Genomic DNA, 18287 nt, shown 5'->3' with positions numbered 1-18287 from the left:
GTTGGACTGCACAGCTGACCTTATATGAGTGCAGAGGTGGAGGAACAGTAGCAGCCACAGAAGAAGGAAGTCTAACAGCATCAACAAAGGCAGGACGAGCTCCAGTGAAACACAGACGTCGACATTTCATTGTTTTATTTCGGATCGCCTGAGCTCAGCGGCTGCTTGTTGGAGCCTGCCTTGGCTTTATGAACGTGATTACCTTTGCACGATTGAATGTAGACACGAGGATGAGGGAGGTGTTTGGACATGAACGTGACTAAATAGTAGTCAGAGTGTTGAAAGCTGCGCTGACAGACTCCTCCAGCCTCGGGGTGAAAAAAGCTGCATATTAAGGAGGCTTAAAGAAAGTGTTGAGACTGGCTGTCAGTTAGCATGATATTAGGGACATGACTGCACACCGTTTGTCAGGAGTCACTGGCAGCTCAAACATCTCAGCCTTGCTACCAATTTGTCCTGCTGGCCACTAGCGGGGAAGCATTTTACCCATCGAGCGCCGCTGTAACAGAGACGTAAGTGACACCACCAGCTATAAATATGGTCACTTATATGGTTATATGGTTACTTTTTTTATCGTTTATTTTAAGCCAAGTGCATTTAATCTTTGTGAAACTTTAAAAAACTCCTAAATGAAGCCACCTGGTTTTGTAGCCATGAACATGAACACTGGACATGTCCCGGCATTCAGCCAACCGCTTTCACTCCACCACCTCACAACGTGAAGGGCAGCTCATAAACATGTCAGGTGGAGGTGATATCACACATACTACAGATGTGTCTGGAGACTATGTTGGAAATAGGAACACGTTCTCTTTTATTCTGGTGATAGGACGGGTTGTTTCATCCATGGAGCAGCTCCACCACACTCTGATGTTTCCCTCTGACACTCTCACATTCCTTCATTTCTAGACTTTTCCAGTATTTTACAAGAGAACGGACTGACAGCATGAACTTAGACAGAACGCTGGCATCCTCCTAACTATCTGCAGTAAGTGAGGCTTGTACGTGAACCAAGTGGTCTAACATGCATTCAGTCGACAGAACTGGTCCTCAGGAACAGAACTGGTTGTAACTCGTCTCTGAATGTTGTTATAGCAACTCAAGCAACGTCTGAGCATCACTTTTGGTTGAGTCTTGTTCTTTCTAATGCTATTAAAGGCCACAGTTATGATGCCATAGTGAACTATTCACAGTCAGAAAGATTAGCGATGTGGTATGAATTTAGTAAATGTTTAATTTTTTGCAATTATTTCAGTGTGAACTTACTTTTTACATGTTTTTGTAGCCATTATAAATCTCGAATGCAAGTGTTATCTCTTATGTAGTGATAAAAAAAAAGAAAAGGAAAAAGATTCATATTTGGCACTGAAGGAAACACGTTATGTTCCCTTCAGACTCACCTTGAGACTCCAGCTGCTGAAGTCAGAGCAGCTGTTTTAATGTCGGAGCTCAGTTTTTTTATAAGCCGACAGATCGTCGCTCTCATTCTCTCTCTCTCACCCGAGAACAAACTGGTAACCGTGGTAACGTACCGGTTCTCTCCCATCCATGGCCTCCATCCACAACCTGCGGTCTTCTTCAGACAGAGCCTGCATGGTGATCACTCCCGACCTACACACACACACACACACACACACACGGCACATTAGCTTATCAAATATCAAGATCAGTGGCAAACATTGTCCGTTAAATGCCAAACACACCCAAAGATAGGAGCGCAAACATGTACACGATTTAGATATTTGTCCATTAAAAAAGCAAAGATCCCTCCTTAATTTAAAAATAAAAACACTCACAAAGCTTTTTTTCATTTAGAAGTGTGACTTCTGTGTCAACAGTTTTTAGAAATAGATCATATTAAAAAACAAACACAGAATTTAGCCTAAAAACTCTCCAAGTACGACAAAGAACATTCAGGTAAATACTGAAGTTAAGAGTTTGATTATAAAGCATGACACACTGCTCTGGATTAAACTAATCCACTGTAGATGAAATAAGAGATTAAATGATTAGCTGCTCGATGGATTAGTCGTCGACAACAAAATGTAACTATTTTAATATCCAATTATTCTTTTTTTTTTAAATGGAGAAACGTCGTTTTGTGGTTCCAGCTGCTCAAACATGAGGATCTGCTGCTTCATCTGTCTTTAATCTACAACCTACTACCATGGACATACATCTGGAAGTCATTTTCAATGATTTAAGATGAAGTACAAAGTCCCAAACACCAAGAGGTGGACCCCAAAATTCTTGTCCATAATTGCATTTGATTATCATCTTTGCATCTCGTTGTCACGTTGAGATATGGCATCATAAGAGACGCAGAGGGAAGAAGAGATGAACCCCAGAGGAACTGCTGAATCCTTTTACTCTCAGAAATATAGAGATAAGGTGTTTAATCTAGATTTTATTCACATTTTCTCATTCATTTTTCCTGTAAATGAAAATATATGTGCTATGAGCCAAAGGGTAAATCCTAAGTTATGATAAATGTCTTCAGATTTAATGTAAATAGTGTATAAAACTATAATATCTAAACATCCCATCAAAAATATCATTAATATCCAGATAAAACTCGACACAGAGTCTTCTATAGGTTTCTAATCTGTCCTATATAATCCGTCACTCACACTCTCACCTTCAGCTGCCCTCCTCCCCAGCACTACAACCTCCTCCACACACACACACACACACAGATCTACACACTACCCAGCATGCATCACACCCATTCAAACACACTCATGTACAGTACGTATGGCCACATTGTTTACATGAGTAGATACACATAGAAAGTCACACAAACACTCACTAGATTGACCTCATCTCATGTATTTATGCAACAACATCACTACGTGTGTGTGTGTGTGTGTGTGTGTGTGTGAGTGTGTGAGCGTGTGTGTGTGTGTGTGTGTGTGTGTGTGTGTGTGTGTGTGTGTGTGTGTGTGTGTGTGAGCAGACCCTCACAGGAAATGTCTTTGCTTGCTCTCGCATTCTCTCAAGCCACTTCAGAGACAAACAAACAGCACCAGATGCACACCCACACCAGGAATATAAATAAAGGCACAATGGGGGAACGAGAAACAAGAGGAGGAGATGATGCCAAGGTGAGCTGACTGGATGGGGGAAGGCTGAAGTTGACGAGGAGTGCAAAGGGAGCGAAGAGGAGGAAGGAGGAGGAAAGAGGAGCAGGAAAGAGGAGGGGGAGTGAAGCACCACAGGGGGGAGAGCCTGAGAGGACACACAGCCATGATGTCCATCTTCAGGTCCAACTACCCCCCCATGTGGCTGTTAGCTGTAATTATACGATTTATATATCTGGAGACCAAATATTCCATAGAATTCTACAGTATTCTGCAATAAATGTGATTAAAATGCCTTTAAACATGGACACAGGAGCACACGGCTGCTGCTTCACACTAATTAAGGGTTAACACACAACACAGTTTGTGCCCTGAATAAGAGATAACATGAGATTAAGTACAACATCGTATGAACACTGACCGGTCGACAGCCTCCACATCGAAACAAAACCTCTTCTCGATCGAATCCGTCTTCCTCCTGGTGCACGACTTGAGGATGAAGCTGTCCTCATCTCCCTGACAACGAGAGTGAAGAGAGAAAGAGTCACTGTGGCAGTAATTAGTTTATATATCTATATAGTATTTAGGGTGCAAACCTTCACATGAACATAATGTTCTGCATACAACAAGAAGAGAAGAATCAGGAACAAACTAACTACAACTTCTCTTAAACAAGACTGAGAACTCTGACACTTTCATCAAAAACAAAGATCAGTTTTCTGCATTTTTATAATAATTAGCACATTAAGATGGTTGTTGATTTGCAGTGTGAGATGGGCAACAACACAATTCACCACAGGAACTGAACAAGAAACAAGCCTGAAACTAAGAACGTGTGTATAAATGGTGTTACATCCTGTCACGTTAGAAGCACTTGAAACGATTTGAGGTCGTCACAGACTGAAGCTGCAGGTTACTGTTTTTATACCCGTGGGTGGATTTTGTTTGCAGGAGAAGACAAGGTTTCTGTCTTGACAAGCATAAGCTTCAGTGAAGTTAACATCAGTCAAGTCTTTCTTTATGTGAAATATGTGAAATGACCTGTGCTGTGTCATGTCATGTTACTGTGGCTCAGGCTGTATTCACGTGTCCACATGGACAGTTTGGGTGATGTCACAGGAAAAAACAATATCAAAGAAGGCTAAAGTTGGACGAAGTCATGTGTAAACGTTTTATCCATGTTGTGTTTCGTCACGTCTGCAGCGACAGTAAACACAGAAGGTCAGATTTTAACTAGTGTTGAGTTCACCTTACAGTATTAAATGGGATGAAAATTACAGTATTTTCATCCCACACACAGAAGCCTTTCACAACACGTGTTACTTTAAGTTTTGTTTGTTTTTTACAGATACTGTGTGATGAAAGCACAGAGTTCACTGTCCGACATGCACGCAAAGAGTTTCATGCTATTCTCTCTACGATGTCAAGTGTTTCTACTTTTACCTCAAAGCGCTTCTTCAGAGAACAGGCCTGAACTGGTGCCAGCTTATTCAGCATGTAGGTGGAGAGAGGGGGTGATAACAGATAACACTTTCGAGAAAACGGTTGGAGTCACGCTGCTTACTCACAACATCTTCGGCGATGCTGCACTTTCATCTATCGCGGCCGCTCTTGTGGGAGAACGTTTCTCTCCCTGTATGAGTGTGCGCTGCTGTCAACGCAGTCAGAATCACTTCTCACCTCGACGCAAGACTTGACACTTCTGGACGATTATTTAAAACTTCTCTGCTCTCAAATCTCCACTGCAGCTGCCTGGAAAAAGTCTGTTGACTTCAAGTTGTGTGTATAAAAAACAAAAATATACCCGAGAAAAGAAGGTGTGCACAGGAATATTCTGCTATATGGAGACCATTTTTACTTGATATTGATATTTGTACTCCTGACTCCATATAACAGAATATACACTTTACTTACATGTTTGTGTATTTTTAACTTACATTTCGTTGTATTTTTTTGCACATTTTTCTTCCTAGTAACTTATTTATTATGATTAAAAGTTTTTGTTTGAACATCCTGAGCACTCTGGACTTTTTCACGAAGATCCACATCAGATATAATCATTTCTGGTCATTCTTATCACACTGATTCAGCTGAAGTGCGACACCACGAGTATAGTATGGTTTGACTTCATCTTTCTACAGTGAGAGACGGTGGAGACGCGTTGTCCGTCTCTACGTATCTCAGTGAGTGTGGGGATGGTGTCCCTCCAAATACAACCTCTGTCAGTGTATTAAATGGCCAAATCCACTCACCATCTTCGCCCCAGACTTCGGGTCAAACAGCACCATGGTGACCCTCTTGGGCTCTCGGTGGTACGTGCAGTAGTACTTCACCCAGGTAGATACAAAAGAGCCTGAGGGGGCGAGAGAGAGAGAGAGAGAGAGAGAGAGAGAGAGAGAGAGACAGACAGAGAGAGAGAGAGAGACAGAGAGAGAGAGAGAGACAGAGAGAGAGAGAGAGACAGAGAGAGAGAGAGAGAGAGAGAGAGACAGAGAGAGAGAGAGAGAGAGAGAGACAGAGAGAGAGAGAGAGAGAGACAGAGAGAGAGACAGAGAGACAGAGAGACAGAGAGACAGAGAGAGAGAGAGAGAGACAGAGAGAGAGATAGAGAGAGAGACAGAGAGAGAGAGAGAGAGAGAGAGAGAGAGAGACAGACAGAGAGAGAGAGACAGAGAGAGAGAGAGAGAGAGAGAGAGAGAGAGACAGAGAGAGAGAGAGAGAGAGAGACAGAGAGAGAGAGAAGGACACGGATGAAGAGGACGAAGGTTTAAAACATAAAAACAAGAGGAAACGATGATGTCAGGTGGTCAGAGACAGAAGCAGGAGGGAGAGACAAAAAAAAAAACATGAGTCTTAGTCATGCCTGCTTTAGCGCTCTCTGTTACCATGGTAACCACACGTGGTCAGAGCTCCTGTCACGTCTCCAACAGATCAGACTTCAGGCTTCATCAACAGCAGGTTCATTATGGTTTGTTTGTTCTGCCGCTCAGACAGTGTGTGTGTGTGTGTGTGTGTGTGTGAGCCAGCACGTACTGGTCCTACAAACACACACACACACACACACACACACACACACACACACACACACACACACACACACTAACTCATGCAGTCATTCATGTTTCCGTGCTGCATCAACACTGTAGGCGGCTGTATTGTGCACTTGTTGAAGGTGTAACGGACACACGGAGGCCGATGGGCCGATGGTACGTACGTTTCTCCTGGACGAACAGGTATCCCTCCATGGTGTGCTGGCTCACACTCTTGTGTTCATGAGGATTCTCCTTCATCTTCCTCATCAGACACTCCACCTCTGACCGCGTGCTCTCAAAGCGGTTCCTGGTCTGTAAACAGGAGCACAGAGAAGCACACACCTTAGGTCTGATCCAGAGTGTGCTCAGCAAACAGCAGCATCACGTATACCAACCTGTCACTCAGCAAATAAGACATATATTTGTACTGTATACTGCACATAATTATAATATTCAAAGGTGCAATATGTAATAGGTATGTAACAATTTGAGTTTAAAACTTCAGAACATCACTTTTAATGTTATGTGACAAACGGAGGCTCCACTGGCGATGTTACACCAACACTGCACCATCACTCTGAGCTAACTGGCTGACGACAGCTACAGCTGAGAGTATAGTGAGCAGCAGGTAGGTTTTTAAAATTCCTCTGTCTGATGCGATCCCGTCTTCCTCTCATTCTTATTGATTCATCTCTTTATTTGCATGTGATTGTGCCCACTGTATCACTTTTATTCCATTTACTTGTACGTACTTATGATGACATGTTGTGTTTGCATTTAGCTTTGCCTTCTTGTTTTAACTTCTCCTGACACGTCGCCTCCTCGTTTGGCTCGACTGTTTTGTCTTCAAAGCTCTTGGCAAACTCTGTTTTTAAATGTACTTTATCAATCAAGTTCAATAAACAAACTAGCTGAAATTAAATAAAAATGTACAGAAAATGTCTAGTTTTAGTTTCGGTCATGAGGAGAAATGGACATATATATATATATATATATGCTTACTGAGACTGGGACGTCTGCATGACTGAGACTAAACTCACTTGAAAACAAAATTAAAAGCTCGCGCTGAGCTTCAGAAGTGTTTCTGTGTCCTTCAGGTATCAAACTGAATTTCAGACGACTCTGTGACTCTGTGACCGTTGGATTCCCTTCAGCCTCTGGCCTTTTCACATTTGGAGGATTATTTTCTCGGAGACATCGTCTACCTTCTGAAATGCTTCCTGTCTGCTAATGAGGGCGACCTGAACGAGCTCGGACTCAGACGGCCTCTGAACTTCCAACATATCCTCACTGGTGAAGTGGCCTTTTCAGTTAACGTTTACAATTTAGAAACTGAAGCTCCAAGTCTGCAAGTTTGACTATAGAAAGATCTTTTTCTTCTTTTAAGGCGTTAATGTAAACAGTATCTTACATTCTGTATGCTGATGGTCAGATCCGTCTTGAAGTGGTTGAAGTCCTTCGCCAGCTCGTAGCCGTGGTGATAGTAGGTGAACAGGCCTTGGAGAAACGCCAACAACTGAGGGAGACAAAAAACGTGGAGATAACGATCAAGAAAAGGAGAGAGAGAGGATGAAACAAGATGGTAGATGAGAGAGACGGGGTGGAAAGTTCTGAGAAGGAAGAATTTATGGAATAAAGATGAGAAACAAGGCAAACATACTGAGATACAAGGCAGCTACCACTGAGGAGCCCTCGAGCAAGACACCAAAGCCTCCAAACCACCATTTGTCCACAACAGAGACTCTGGTCATAGTGAGGAGCTACTGGGTGCTACATGTAATACAGACCACCTCTGAATCAAAGCTTCTGCATCTGCAACTTTGGGAAAAAGTAAAGTTTACAAAGGAGAGAGAGGAAATAAAGCAGATCTCACCGGCTCCACGAAGTCAAACATCTTCCTCTCCTGGACCTCCTGCACCTTGAAGACGTACTCCAGAGAAACCTCGTAGAAATGCTGCCGTACGTTATCGACCTGATTGTCCGCCTGCGATACGGAAAGGAATTCATGACAACTGACCAACTGATAATCAACGGAAACACGACATATATCATCGATCAGTGTTTCATCACATCTCACCTCATGTAGGTGTGACTCCTTCTTCCTCGCTGAGAGGCTGAGATGCTTCTCCAGCACTGCGCAGTACTTCTCCGTCTCTTTGTCATATTTTTTCTTGGCTTCCTGCAACAAATGAAAAATAATCATTTATTTGACAGAATAATGACAGCAGCTGATTCTGCTCCTGTGCATTAGCAGACCAGTTTTCATCATCTTCTCGCTGTTTTTACAGGTAATCTGTCAGTGATTAGCATCTGCAATTAACCATTGAGTAGTTTGAATAAAAAAAACTGATTGAGCTGAAGAAAACAAGGCAGGCGTCACTTAGCATGATTTCTTTTAGCTTTCACATAATATTTTTCTTAGAGAGTCCAGCAGGAAATTGTTTCCCGGGTAGCACAGCTGCTTATCAAACAACAGACTGTTTCATCGGAGCTGAGATCACCGACATCAGAGACAGACAGACAGACGGATAGACAGAAAGATAGATGGATGATTGACCAGGGACAGACGGAGCAGGGTGTGTGTTTCTTAACACTGCTGGGCTGGACAACACTCAGAAACATGTGTCCAAGGATATCACAAGACACAGAGGAACAAGAGAAACACCTACTAGTTTGTATTTTCTGTAGCTGCTGCAGTCACATTGAGATCATTTAACTCTGAACACATTCAGGCCAGTTGGAGGTGGAGACGGAGACAAGAGTGGAAAGTTGAACACATAAACAGAGGAGGGGCAGATGAGGGTGGGAGGCCCGGGGGTGTTATTACTGTACATCTGCCGCTGCCTGTTAGCATTACTGCGTTTCTTTATCCCAGAATTATAAAGTCACTCAAACAGTGGACACGGTGACAAATTCAGACAATCACCTGGGACATTAACGTTATCTTTGATCAAGTCGACCTTGTAGCTTCAAAACAAGAAACTGTTGAACATGTCTGACTATTTTCTGACGTCTACCTTTACCATTAGTGTGTTTATCATGTTCTCCATTATAGTTCAGGTGTCTGGTGGACAAAATGTCAGAAACTGGTGAAAAATGTTGATCAGTGATTCCCAAAGCTGAAAGATGCAGACGAGTGAAACGAGGAAATATTCACATTTGAGGAGCTGGAACAATAACCGAATAGTTGATATGATCATCGTATTCAGCCGCAGATTTACTAGACAAACATAGTTAATAATAGTTTGTAATAGCAGTTAAAGGGATGCAGATACACCAAATGAACCATCCCATAGTTATGATATAACGATAATAAACTGTATTTATGTAACAGTGCGTCACAGAACGGGAGCAGCAGCATCTTCATCCGTCTCCCTGTCTGGTTAAGTGAGTTTGCGTGAATTCATCTCAGACACAAAACTCCCAGATCAGAGAAGACAAAAACATTTTGCCTCGTCTGAACTCATAATGTCGACCCCTGGAGCCGTCACATGACACAGGTGTCTCCCCGCCAAGCCAGTTTCTACAGCGAGAGGAGTCCTCGGGGCCAGAGGAGGAACAGACAGCAGCTGCAGAACGCATCAGAGCTGCTGAACGTCCCTCTGAACAACAAGGCCTCTGTCTGAAGCCTCTTCACTGAGGACATCATGTCTGAGAACATCTCTGTCCGGCGTGACCTTTGACTCAGGTTTCATGAAGTCACTTTAACTCAAACACGTTACAAAACATTTGAAAAACAAACTAAAGGAAGCAAACTTCCTGTATTTACATTCACAGATCACACAGCCGGTATAAATGTTGTGTTTTCTGTCTCTCATTGTCGTTTTATTTACCAAATCTTTGGTGAAAAAGTTGAAGAGAGGTTTAAATGTTTATGTAAGTCACTTCCATCCTCGGCCAGCAGGTGGCTCTCTCCCCCCATCGTGTTACAAACTGATGATCAGTCTTTTCTCCAGCAGAGTTCAAGTGATGAAATGTTGTGATACAGGATCGCGTCCCGTCTCCACACCGACTCATTACAGCTACAAACACTCCTGCTCCTGCATGTCAGCAGTCACTATGAGGTCTCTCTGAAACCTGAAGCCACAGAGCTCCTCATCCCTGCAGCCTGCTCCTCCTGCTGCTGCTCCTCCTGCTGCTGCTCCTCCTGCTGCCCCTCCTGCTGCTGCTCCTCCTGCTGCTGCCCCTCCTGCTGCTGCTCCTCCTGCAGCCTGCCCCTCCTGCTGCTGCTCCTCCTGCTGCCCCTCCTGCTGCTGCTCCTCCTGCTGCCCCTCCTGCTGCTCCTCCTGCTGCTGCTCCTCCTGCTGCTGCCCCTCCTGCTGCTGCTCCTCCTGCTGCCCCTCCTGCTGCCCCTCCTCCTGCTGCCCCTCCTGCTGCCCCTCCAGCAGCACATGGCATGAAACCTTTTGCAAACATTCACTTTATCTGGGAACCAAAGTTCACTCAACGGAAGGAAACACACTGCATCATTATCCTGCAGTGCAGCAGCATCGTCTGCCAGTTCGCCTGTCGAAACTCAAACTATGACTTACAAAATTATTGTGGATCCAAATCATGAAAGTGCTGACATCAGAATATTATCACTATTCTGATGCTCATATCTGTGGTTATTTATAATAACCATCATTAACAAGAGTTATTCAAACTCTAGTAAAGTTATTTCACTGTTAACACACTTACTAAAATGTTCATTATTGCAATGTTGCCACTGCTGTTCATAATAACTCATAGTTCATCATAAACATGACTTTATAAAGCTGTAACTTGTTTACAAACCTTTAAAATTCCTTAATGAATGTTTTTCAAGGATTCATTGTTCGTTAACTGTGAAATAACCATAAACTAAAGTTAAATTAAGTATAAACTGACCATTTATTAATGATGGCTGTTACAAAATGTTGCCATAAAGTCTTCATGACACTTTTTATCACCTCTCTGAAAACATTCAGAGACTTCGTGTTGGACGTATTTATTCAGGAAGGGTTTTATCGTTGCTGCAGGACTGATGTATTTGTGTTTCTTTTACAAACACAGACCTCAGATCAGCTGCTCTCGGTTCTTTACAGTGCCGGTCACCAGCTTCACGTTGGTCTGAGAAGCAACTGTTCCCTTCTTAGTCTTTCAGTGAACGCTGAAGAGACTGAATCACTTGTAAGATTCTGGAGACTTCTGCCACAGAAATCTCAAACTTTTGCTTGAATCATATGGAGAACGAGAACTTTTTCACAATGTTAAAGCCGCTGTAGGTGATGTGTTCTTATTAAATTAAGTTTTAAATAGCTTTCTATTCCAACAGTATTCACTGTTACAGAGTGAACTAGAAGACATGCAGGAAGTTAGCTATGACAACAACAACATTTCTGGATCCATCTCTTTATTCAGATCCACAAACAGGTATCAGGGCCGACACCTGTCCTGCACCAAAGCTCCCTGCAGATCCTTTCAGCAGTTTGGGTGTAAACCCTGCTGACAAACCCTAAACCTGAACCCACAACAGATGGACGCTGGTGTAAACATAACCTCCTAGCTGGAGGTGAACTGTGACCGTCTCCACCTTTTGAACATTTTCTTTTTTAAACATGTTTCTTCTGTTCTTTCTCGCCGGCTCCCCTCCTGACGGCCCGGAGCTTCAGGACAAGGTGAAACTGTGCCGGCCGAAGATGCAGTCAGTTCTTTTAGGGCTAAACTGGGATTAGAACATTGCTCATGGTGACCTGACCGCACAGATTATGCGTTCACTTCTTAATCTGGCGACCATGTCACAATCAAACCATGACCTGCCATAAGGAGCTGGATTACCAGAGTGTACAACATGTTTGATGCTGCGTGTATCAGGGGAACCCCCGCCGCTGCTCGTCTACGTCCTATGGCTAATGACTGCAGAGGGTACAGCACCATGATCTGCTGCTGTAAGGAGATTTGAATACTGAAACATGGGATATTTCTCACAAGGCAAGGGATTACCCACAAACTACAGTATACAGTATCATACTCATCCTTTAATGCTAAATGTTGTACAATCTGTCATTAAAAGCCTCAAATGCAAAAGAAACAAACCAAAAACAAATAAACATAATCTTGAGTTAACATTGTCCTGTTTACCAAATTCCTCAGTTTGTTTCTTCTTCTGTGTTTCCACACAACAGATTTATACACTCTGACACACTAAAACAACAGCGGTGGCTGACGAGGGACCCGCCGGCCCGCGAGACCCCCCAGCAGGAGTCAGTGATTGATGGCAGGATTATGTATTCGTCTAATCTCCTATCCAGGTCACGTAGCAGTAACCTTGATACTCACGGACCGTCAGTGGAGAGGAAGGAGACCTCCAGACACACACTAAACAATTTATTTTATAAAAACGACACTAGCTAGCATTAACAACTTGATTTTAAAACTACTTATTCACAGTCATAATAATGTTTTAAGGACCCTTCTACAAGCACTGCAGGTGTATTATTAAAATATTTATCTTCATAAAAAATGAATCAGTGTCACAGTTAAAATATGTGACAGACAGCATTATAATGACGTACTGCAGCGCTGCAGAGACGCTCTGGCTGACAAATCTTGTTATCCAGATGTAAGAAAACACTAATCATGAATCGTGTTGCAATCGGAACGTCTGTCAAAGTAAAAGCAATATGATACTATCATGGATTTACTTTAATTATCCTGCATTAAAGAGGATCTCACTGGAACTTCAATATGTGCCAAGACTTTAATAAAAGCCAGGTGAGTATTATACAACACAGTGACCACAATCTGTTTGAGTTATTTAACCCAGATGTACAGATGTAATATTTGTCTCTGCCTGACAGTCAAATGTCAAATAAACATTGTGATGTTTTTAACTAAACTGAAGAATTACTGTAGCATCAACTGAACGTCCTCTAACAGCTGCATCAGCACGAACAGGATTCTATTGATTTACTGATTTCTGTTTCCCTGCCAGGATATCGACTCTGACACTGATATTCAGTATTGAATATGCACAGTGCACATGTACAGTAAGTCACATCTGTCACCCGGCTGCTGCTGCACACAGTCATCTCCTCACCTTGGCTGCGCTGATCTGTTCTTTCCTGAACCGCTCCAGAGGCATAATCAGCACATCGTTGGCGTTCTCGATCTGGAGGTGAGCACACACACACACACACACACACACACACACACACACACACACACACACACACAGAGGTAAATTCCACTGATTATTCAGAATATTTCAATAAAGTGACAAACTAGAACAGTTCTCTGGGTCACAGGGGGCGACGCTATCTGAAGCCACCAGTTTCATTTTGACTAACCGACTTGAAGAGGTCGTTCCTATCACCATCACAACATTTGCTGAGTAATGACTATGGATGAACGAGGACAGCATTATCTGTTCAACCACCTAAACGATCAGTCTCCCAGAGTCCTTCAGTACAGAGTACCATCATCCCCGATTACTCCAATGAAGCAGTTTTTAAAGCAATAGAGGATCCTGGAACATCGCAATAGTTGCAGGAAGTTTGCTCCAAATACTGACTTGATCAATAAATCATGTATTAACTAAGAACTGCTAAACAGCTCTCTCTGTATTCATGCATTTAAATTGCCCACTTAGATCCTCCTGGTGTGATCTGACGATTCCATGAATCACATTTTATACTTCCATCGTCAGGTCTGCCCTGCTTGACGGCTCAGGGCAGGACCAACCAGAAGCTCTTAATTTAAGCCTGAGATTACAGGTCCATCAGACATTTTTACAGTTTAAATGACTAAACTTCAGTCAGCTAACCAACGAGGATTCCCTTCATCACATGTGAGCACTGACACGTTTCACTCAGTTTATACTCACAGAAAGTAAAATAAATCTGTTTCCTTCCATCTGTTATATTTCTTACAGCCTCTTGGTCACTTACCATACGTGTCCTCTCATCCTCCAGGTTCTGAAGGACCGCTGCAAACTCCTGCAGAGACTTGGCTGAGGACACACAGAGGCACATAAAAGAGGTTATTGGACGGAGAGACAGACAGTCGGTATTTCTAATTGCTATGATGAGAGACACACAAGTACATGCAGACAGAAACAGGGAGTGCTTGAAAAGAAGCTGGCACGAGGCGGCGGGGATGAAGCTTTGTTTCTGCTCTTGGACGTCTCACAAATTGTTCTAAACTCATGACACAGCAGAGTAATTAACTGGAAATGAAACCGCAATTTATATGGTTCGTTTCTATGGTGCTTTCACAGCGAACACAGCTCGGTGCTCGTTTCCCCGCTCGCTCGCTGGCAGGCGAGGCCCGGCTACATTGTTTCGGGTCAGAGTTTCCACTTCAATTGCCTCCAGCCCTGTCCAATACTTCACACACACACACACACACAGTTTTCAGACACAGTGAGGGCACATACATAGTGATCATGTGCAGCATGTGAACTGGCATGTTAAAGTAAAGATTATGCAGAGTGGAGCCTGAGTTTATTCTTTAGTCATCATACAAAAAAAACACACACACAATTAAACTGTGCCTGCTTTTTAAACTTCCAGCTACAGGAGTTCATCTTTAAAGCAGGTCCAACTATAAAGGAGCAGAACCTCAGGACTATTCAAGGAATGCACTAAAAACAGCAGAGTCTTTTCATAAAGCTTTCAGTAAGTTCAATCACACATTCTCGTAGAATAATAAAAATGTGATCCCTAGAGAGTTACAGATGACCTCATACGATATCGACCTACTTAATCTATCAGAGGCTATTTACAGACAGTTCATTTCTTCTTTCAGGAAACAAAAGCCATTTGATTTGTTGTAGATCCCTCCGGAGTGAAACCATCTTTCTATCAGAGGGAAGAAATGAGTTCAACATGAATCAAACTGTGAATATCCTGAGAGCAGCACCGGCCGCGGTGCAGCCCAGTTCAGCTGCAAGCTGTTCAGGAAAGATAGCTGGTGTTAGTTAAACAACAGTGGTGGGTGGGAGAGGAGCTGCAGCCTGCACACACACGAGAGGGTGTGGTGACCGCCGACATGTGTGTGGACGCCGACACAGAGGCCGGCATGAGCTCATGGAAGTAACAATCATCTCCTCACTAACTATGCAACAAATACTACAATAATATTCTAATATATTAAGTTACGCGTGGGTCGACATGAAGTTTATAAAACTTTATGAAGTTGGTTAGCAGCTGGTAGTGGAGGTAGTTAAAGGGTAACCCCACAAACTTTACACATTAAAGTGTGTTTGAAGGTCGAATGCATGTGTGAAAAAATTGGAGCACTTCACTCACAAAAAAACTCTACTTATTTATAGACAAATGATCACAGTATAATTTGATTTCACCAAGCAGGAACGTTTTACTGCAAACCTACAGTACGTCTGACTTTGTTCAGTTGTTTTAGCTTCAGTTTCACCTCTTCACTGTTAACAGGTTGCTGATAAAGGCTTTAACTGTGTCTAAATCTCATCAAATAATAAGTTAAAGAGAGACATAATGAACAGATTCAAGGCAGAAGCATCATTTGAGACTGATAAGACTGATGTTTATGACTTCCTATGTAACAGCACTGAAAAAGCACTGAGTCACTGCTGATGTGACTGCTTTATTTCGGGGACTGTACACGAGAGAACATTGTCTGATGTCTATTTACAGGCTCTCCTCCGTCTGCACAGACAAGATATCAGATTTCATATCAGCCAGCTCACCTATGCATATCTCATCATCCGTCTCGGCGTCTCCGATGCACTGGAATTTAAACTCGTTGAGAGAGTCGGCGAACTTCCTCTTGGCCGTTGACAGACCTGAGAGAACAGAGGGGAAAGAAAACGAGGTTGTTAGGTTCAGAGACAGCAGGCAACTTATTCTGTTGGAGTTCACATCACCTTCTTACTTTGACCTTAAACACGCCCATGTAAAAAAATATATGGCGCTCAGTCCAGATTTTATCCAGTAACTGAGAGTGAAGAGGGGATAAAGGCTAAATGTAGACAAGCGGGTGAGTGAGTGGATCCCCAGTGGCGAGAGTGATGAAGGCTGACAGCTCCTACGTTTGTGTGCAGGCTTTTCTGTGTGTGCGCCTGTGAAAAGTGCAAGAAGTTCCATTTAACTTGAGGCACATTAAGCAAGTGGAGCAGCGAAGAGCCTCGGACAGATGGACGCCTTTCGAATAATACATGAGGCGCTAAGAGCTCCTGGGAGACACTCACTCACAGCCAGTTCTGCTTCCCTTCCATTTAAACTCAATGAAGGGTCACCTTCACAACTACACTTCCTGTTGCCGGCCCGGCCTCGTGCACAGGATCGACTCTGAGGAGCAACAACCGGGAACGTGCACGTTATCCTGACACATCAACTTTAGACTGATGAATTATTCCTTTACTATCATGTCAAAAAAAGACAGAAACTCCAGACAAAGATGCAGAGAAGGAAGGAAAGTAAAGGGATGATGGATCAAGAGTCTCATGGAAATACAGATGGAAGTGAAGGGAAAGACGGGGAGTGAAGAGAGAGCAGACAGACGGAGTGACAGAGTGTAATTGGCCATGTTTATGTAAATACCACAGGTCCTCCGTACAGATCTGTGTGTGTGTGTGTGTGTGTGTGTGTGTGTGTGTGTGCGTTTTGGAAAGAGCCGCCGCAGCCTGCCAGCCGGAGACATAAAACACCGGCCGAGCAGCTCCTGCATGTGCTGCCAGAAACACACACACACACACACACACACACACACACACACACACACACACACACACACACACACACACCCTCCTCCCTGGAGACTGACTCAGAACAACATGGTAGGATGTCAGTGAGCGGTGAGTCTCGGTGGCTCCCAAGTGTCAGAATATCTGAAGTATGACCGAGCTGAGACCACACTCGATCCAAACTGATGTACAGTGTGTCCGACATTAACTTCCACATTAAAATCCTTAAAAAAGCACAAACTGCTTACTCCTCTTAAAACATTCCGGAGTACACATGTATGCAAATAATTTTTATTTCACAAGTTTCAAACAATTGTGTCCTTTTCTTTCCTTCGGTGTTTTGTATGAGTTCATATGCATTTAAGTTCCCGTCCCACACAGTGAACACGATGCCTGAATTACCTGAAACACCTCGTCAGCAGTCCTGACATTAATCCCCCTACATCACTGGAAGCTGACAACACGACACAGCTGACCAGAGTCATGGAGCAGCTGTGTGGGCTCAGGCGTGTGTGAGCAGACCAATCAGAGTGGACAATAAGCATCCACAGCTATCCTGTTAGCAACCTAAAATAAAAATATGAACCTGAAAATGAGCAGAGTGTCTCCTTTAACTGCTGGACACAAACTGTCTAGATGTGTCTTCTCAGTCTATGTGAACTAGGATTTAAATCACAGTTTTAATCACACTTGCATATGCTGAACGATGGAACGAACTATATGGAAACAGATGGGAAAGGGAGGACTGAACACTGTAGTCATTCAACAGAAGTAGTCGCAGGTTGTGACACATTAGAACCAAATGAAAACTATAACAAAGTGGGGAATCGAAAACTCATAAGTTAGATTGAAACAACATGGACTGTGCTGGAAATGATAAAATCCTACTATTGTTCCCACTGCATAAAAAACATGGATTTATCGATCTTAGCCAGCAAACAAGAAAGAACCACAAATCTGACGCAGCTTCATGCGGCCTGGATCTGCTGAGGAGCGACAGCAAAGAGCCAAAAAGCAATTATACAACAACAGGTTCTGTTCTCTTGAACCGTCGCTCTGCACTGTTTCTGCCTGAGACAGCATGTTCCTGTTCTTAAAGCAGAGAGAGTCTTTGAAGCTGCTCCCTGTGCATCCACAGCTTTGAAAGCCAGACATGTCAGCACCTGGCAAAGTCATCTGTGAGAAACCAGCAGTGACTCAACAACCGAGTGGAAGTTCTGCAGACACATCGAGGTGTTCTCATACGGTACTTGTTAATAATCATTCAGGGTGACTGAATGTTTGAGATGCTGCTGAAGATGGAGAATCATCTCTGCACAGATTCAGCATCAAAATGTGAACAAACCTCCTTTATTAAACACACACACGCACAGTTTAGGTGTGAAACGTTGCTGTCGGCGCTTCGCTCTCATCATCAAAACCGGTTACCTTCTGAAGGAATATTAGCAAATGAGGTTACACTGAGAACAGGTAGAAACAGGCACGATGTCC

General features: G+C 43.2%; 1 protein-coding gene across 3 annotated transcripts in view; it reads right to left on the bottom strand.

Annotated features, from left to right (window-relative positions):
* Positions 1–18287, bottom strand: part of LOC119031502 (rho GTPase-activating protein 26-like) — an 88714-nt gene that overhangs the window by 33510 nt on the left and 36917 nt on the right. For all 3 annotated transcript variants that reach the window (XM_037120031.1, XM_037120030.1, XM_037120032.1), the window contains exons 2-11: positions 15801–15896; positions 14023–14084; positions 13173–13244; positions 8190–8291; positions 7986–8096; positions 7524–7628; positions 6295–6424; positions 5333–5433; positions 3502–3596; positions 1533–1611 (exon numbers count right to left, since the gene is read on the bottom strand). In XM_037120031.1, the coding sequence (XP_036975926.1) occupies positions 1533–1611; positions 3502–3596; positions 5333–5433; positions 6295–6424; positions 7524–7628; positions 7986–8096; positions 8190–8291; positions 13173–13244; positions 14023–14084; positions 15801–15896 (953 nt within the window). The remainder of the gene's footprint in view (positions 1–1532; positions 1612–3501; positions 3597–5332; positions 5434–6294; positions 6425–7523; positions 7629–7985; positions 8097–8189; positions 8292–13172; positions 13245–14022; positions 14085–15800; positions 15897–18287) is intronic.

This window comes from Acanthopagrus latus, chromosome 13 (assembly GCF_904848185.1).
Source record: "Acanthopagrus latus isolate v.2019 chromosome 13, fAcaLat1.1, whole genome shotgun sequence".
Taxonomy (NCBI): domain Eukaryota; kingdom Metazoa; phylum Chordata; class Actinopteri; order Spariformes; family Sparidae; genus Acanthopagrus; species Acanthopagrus latus.
Note: the sequence above shows the minus strand (reverse complement) of the source record. Positions and strands in the feature narration are given on the sequence as shown.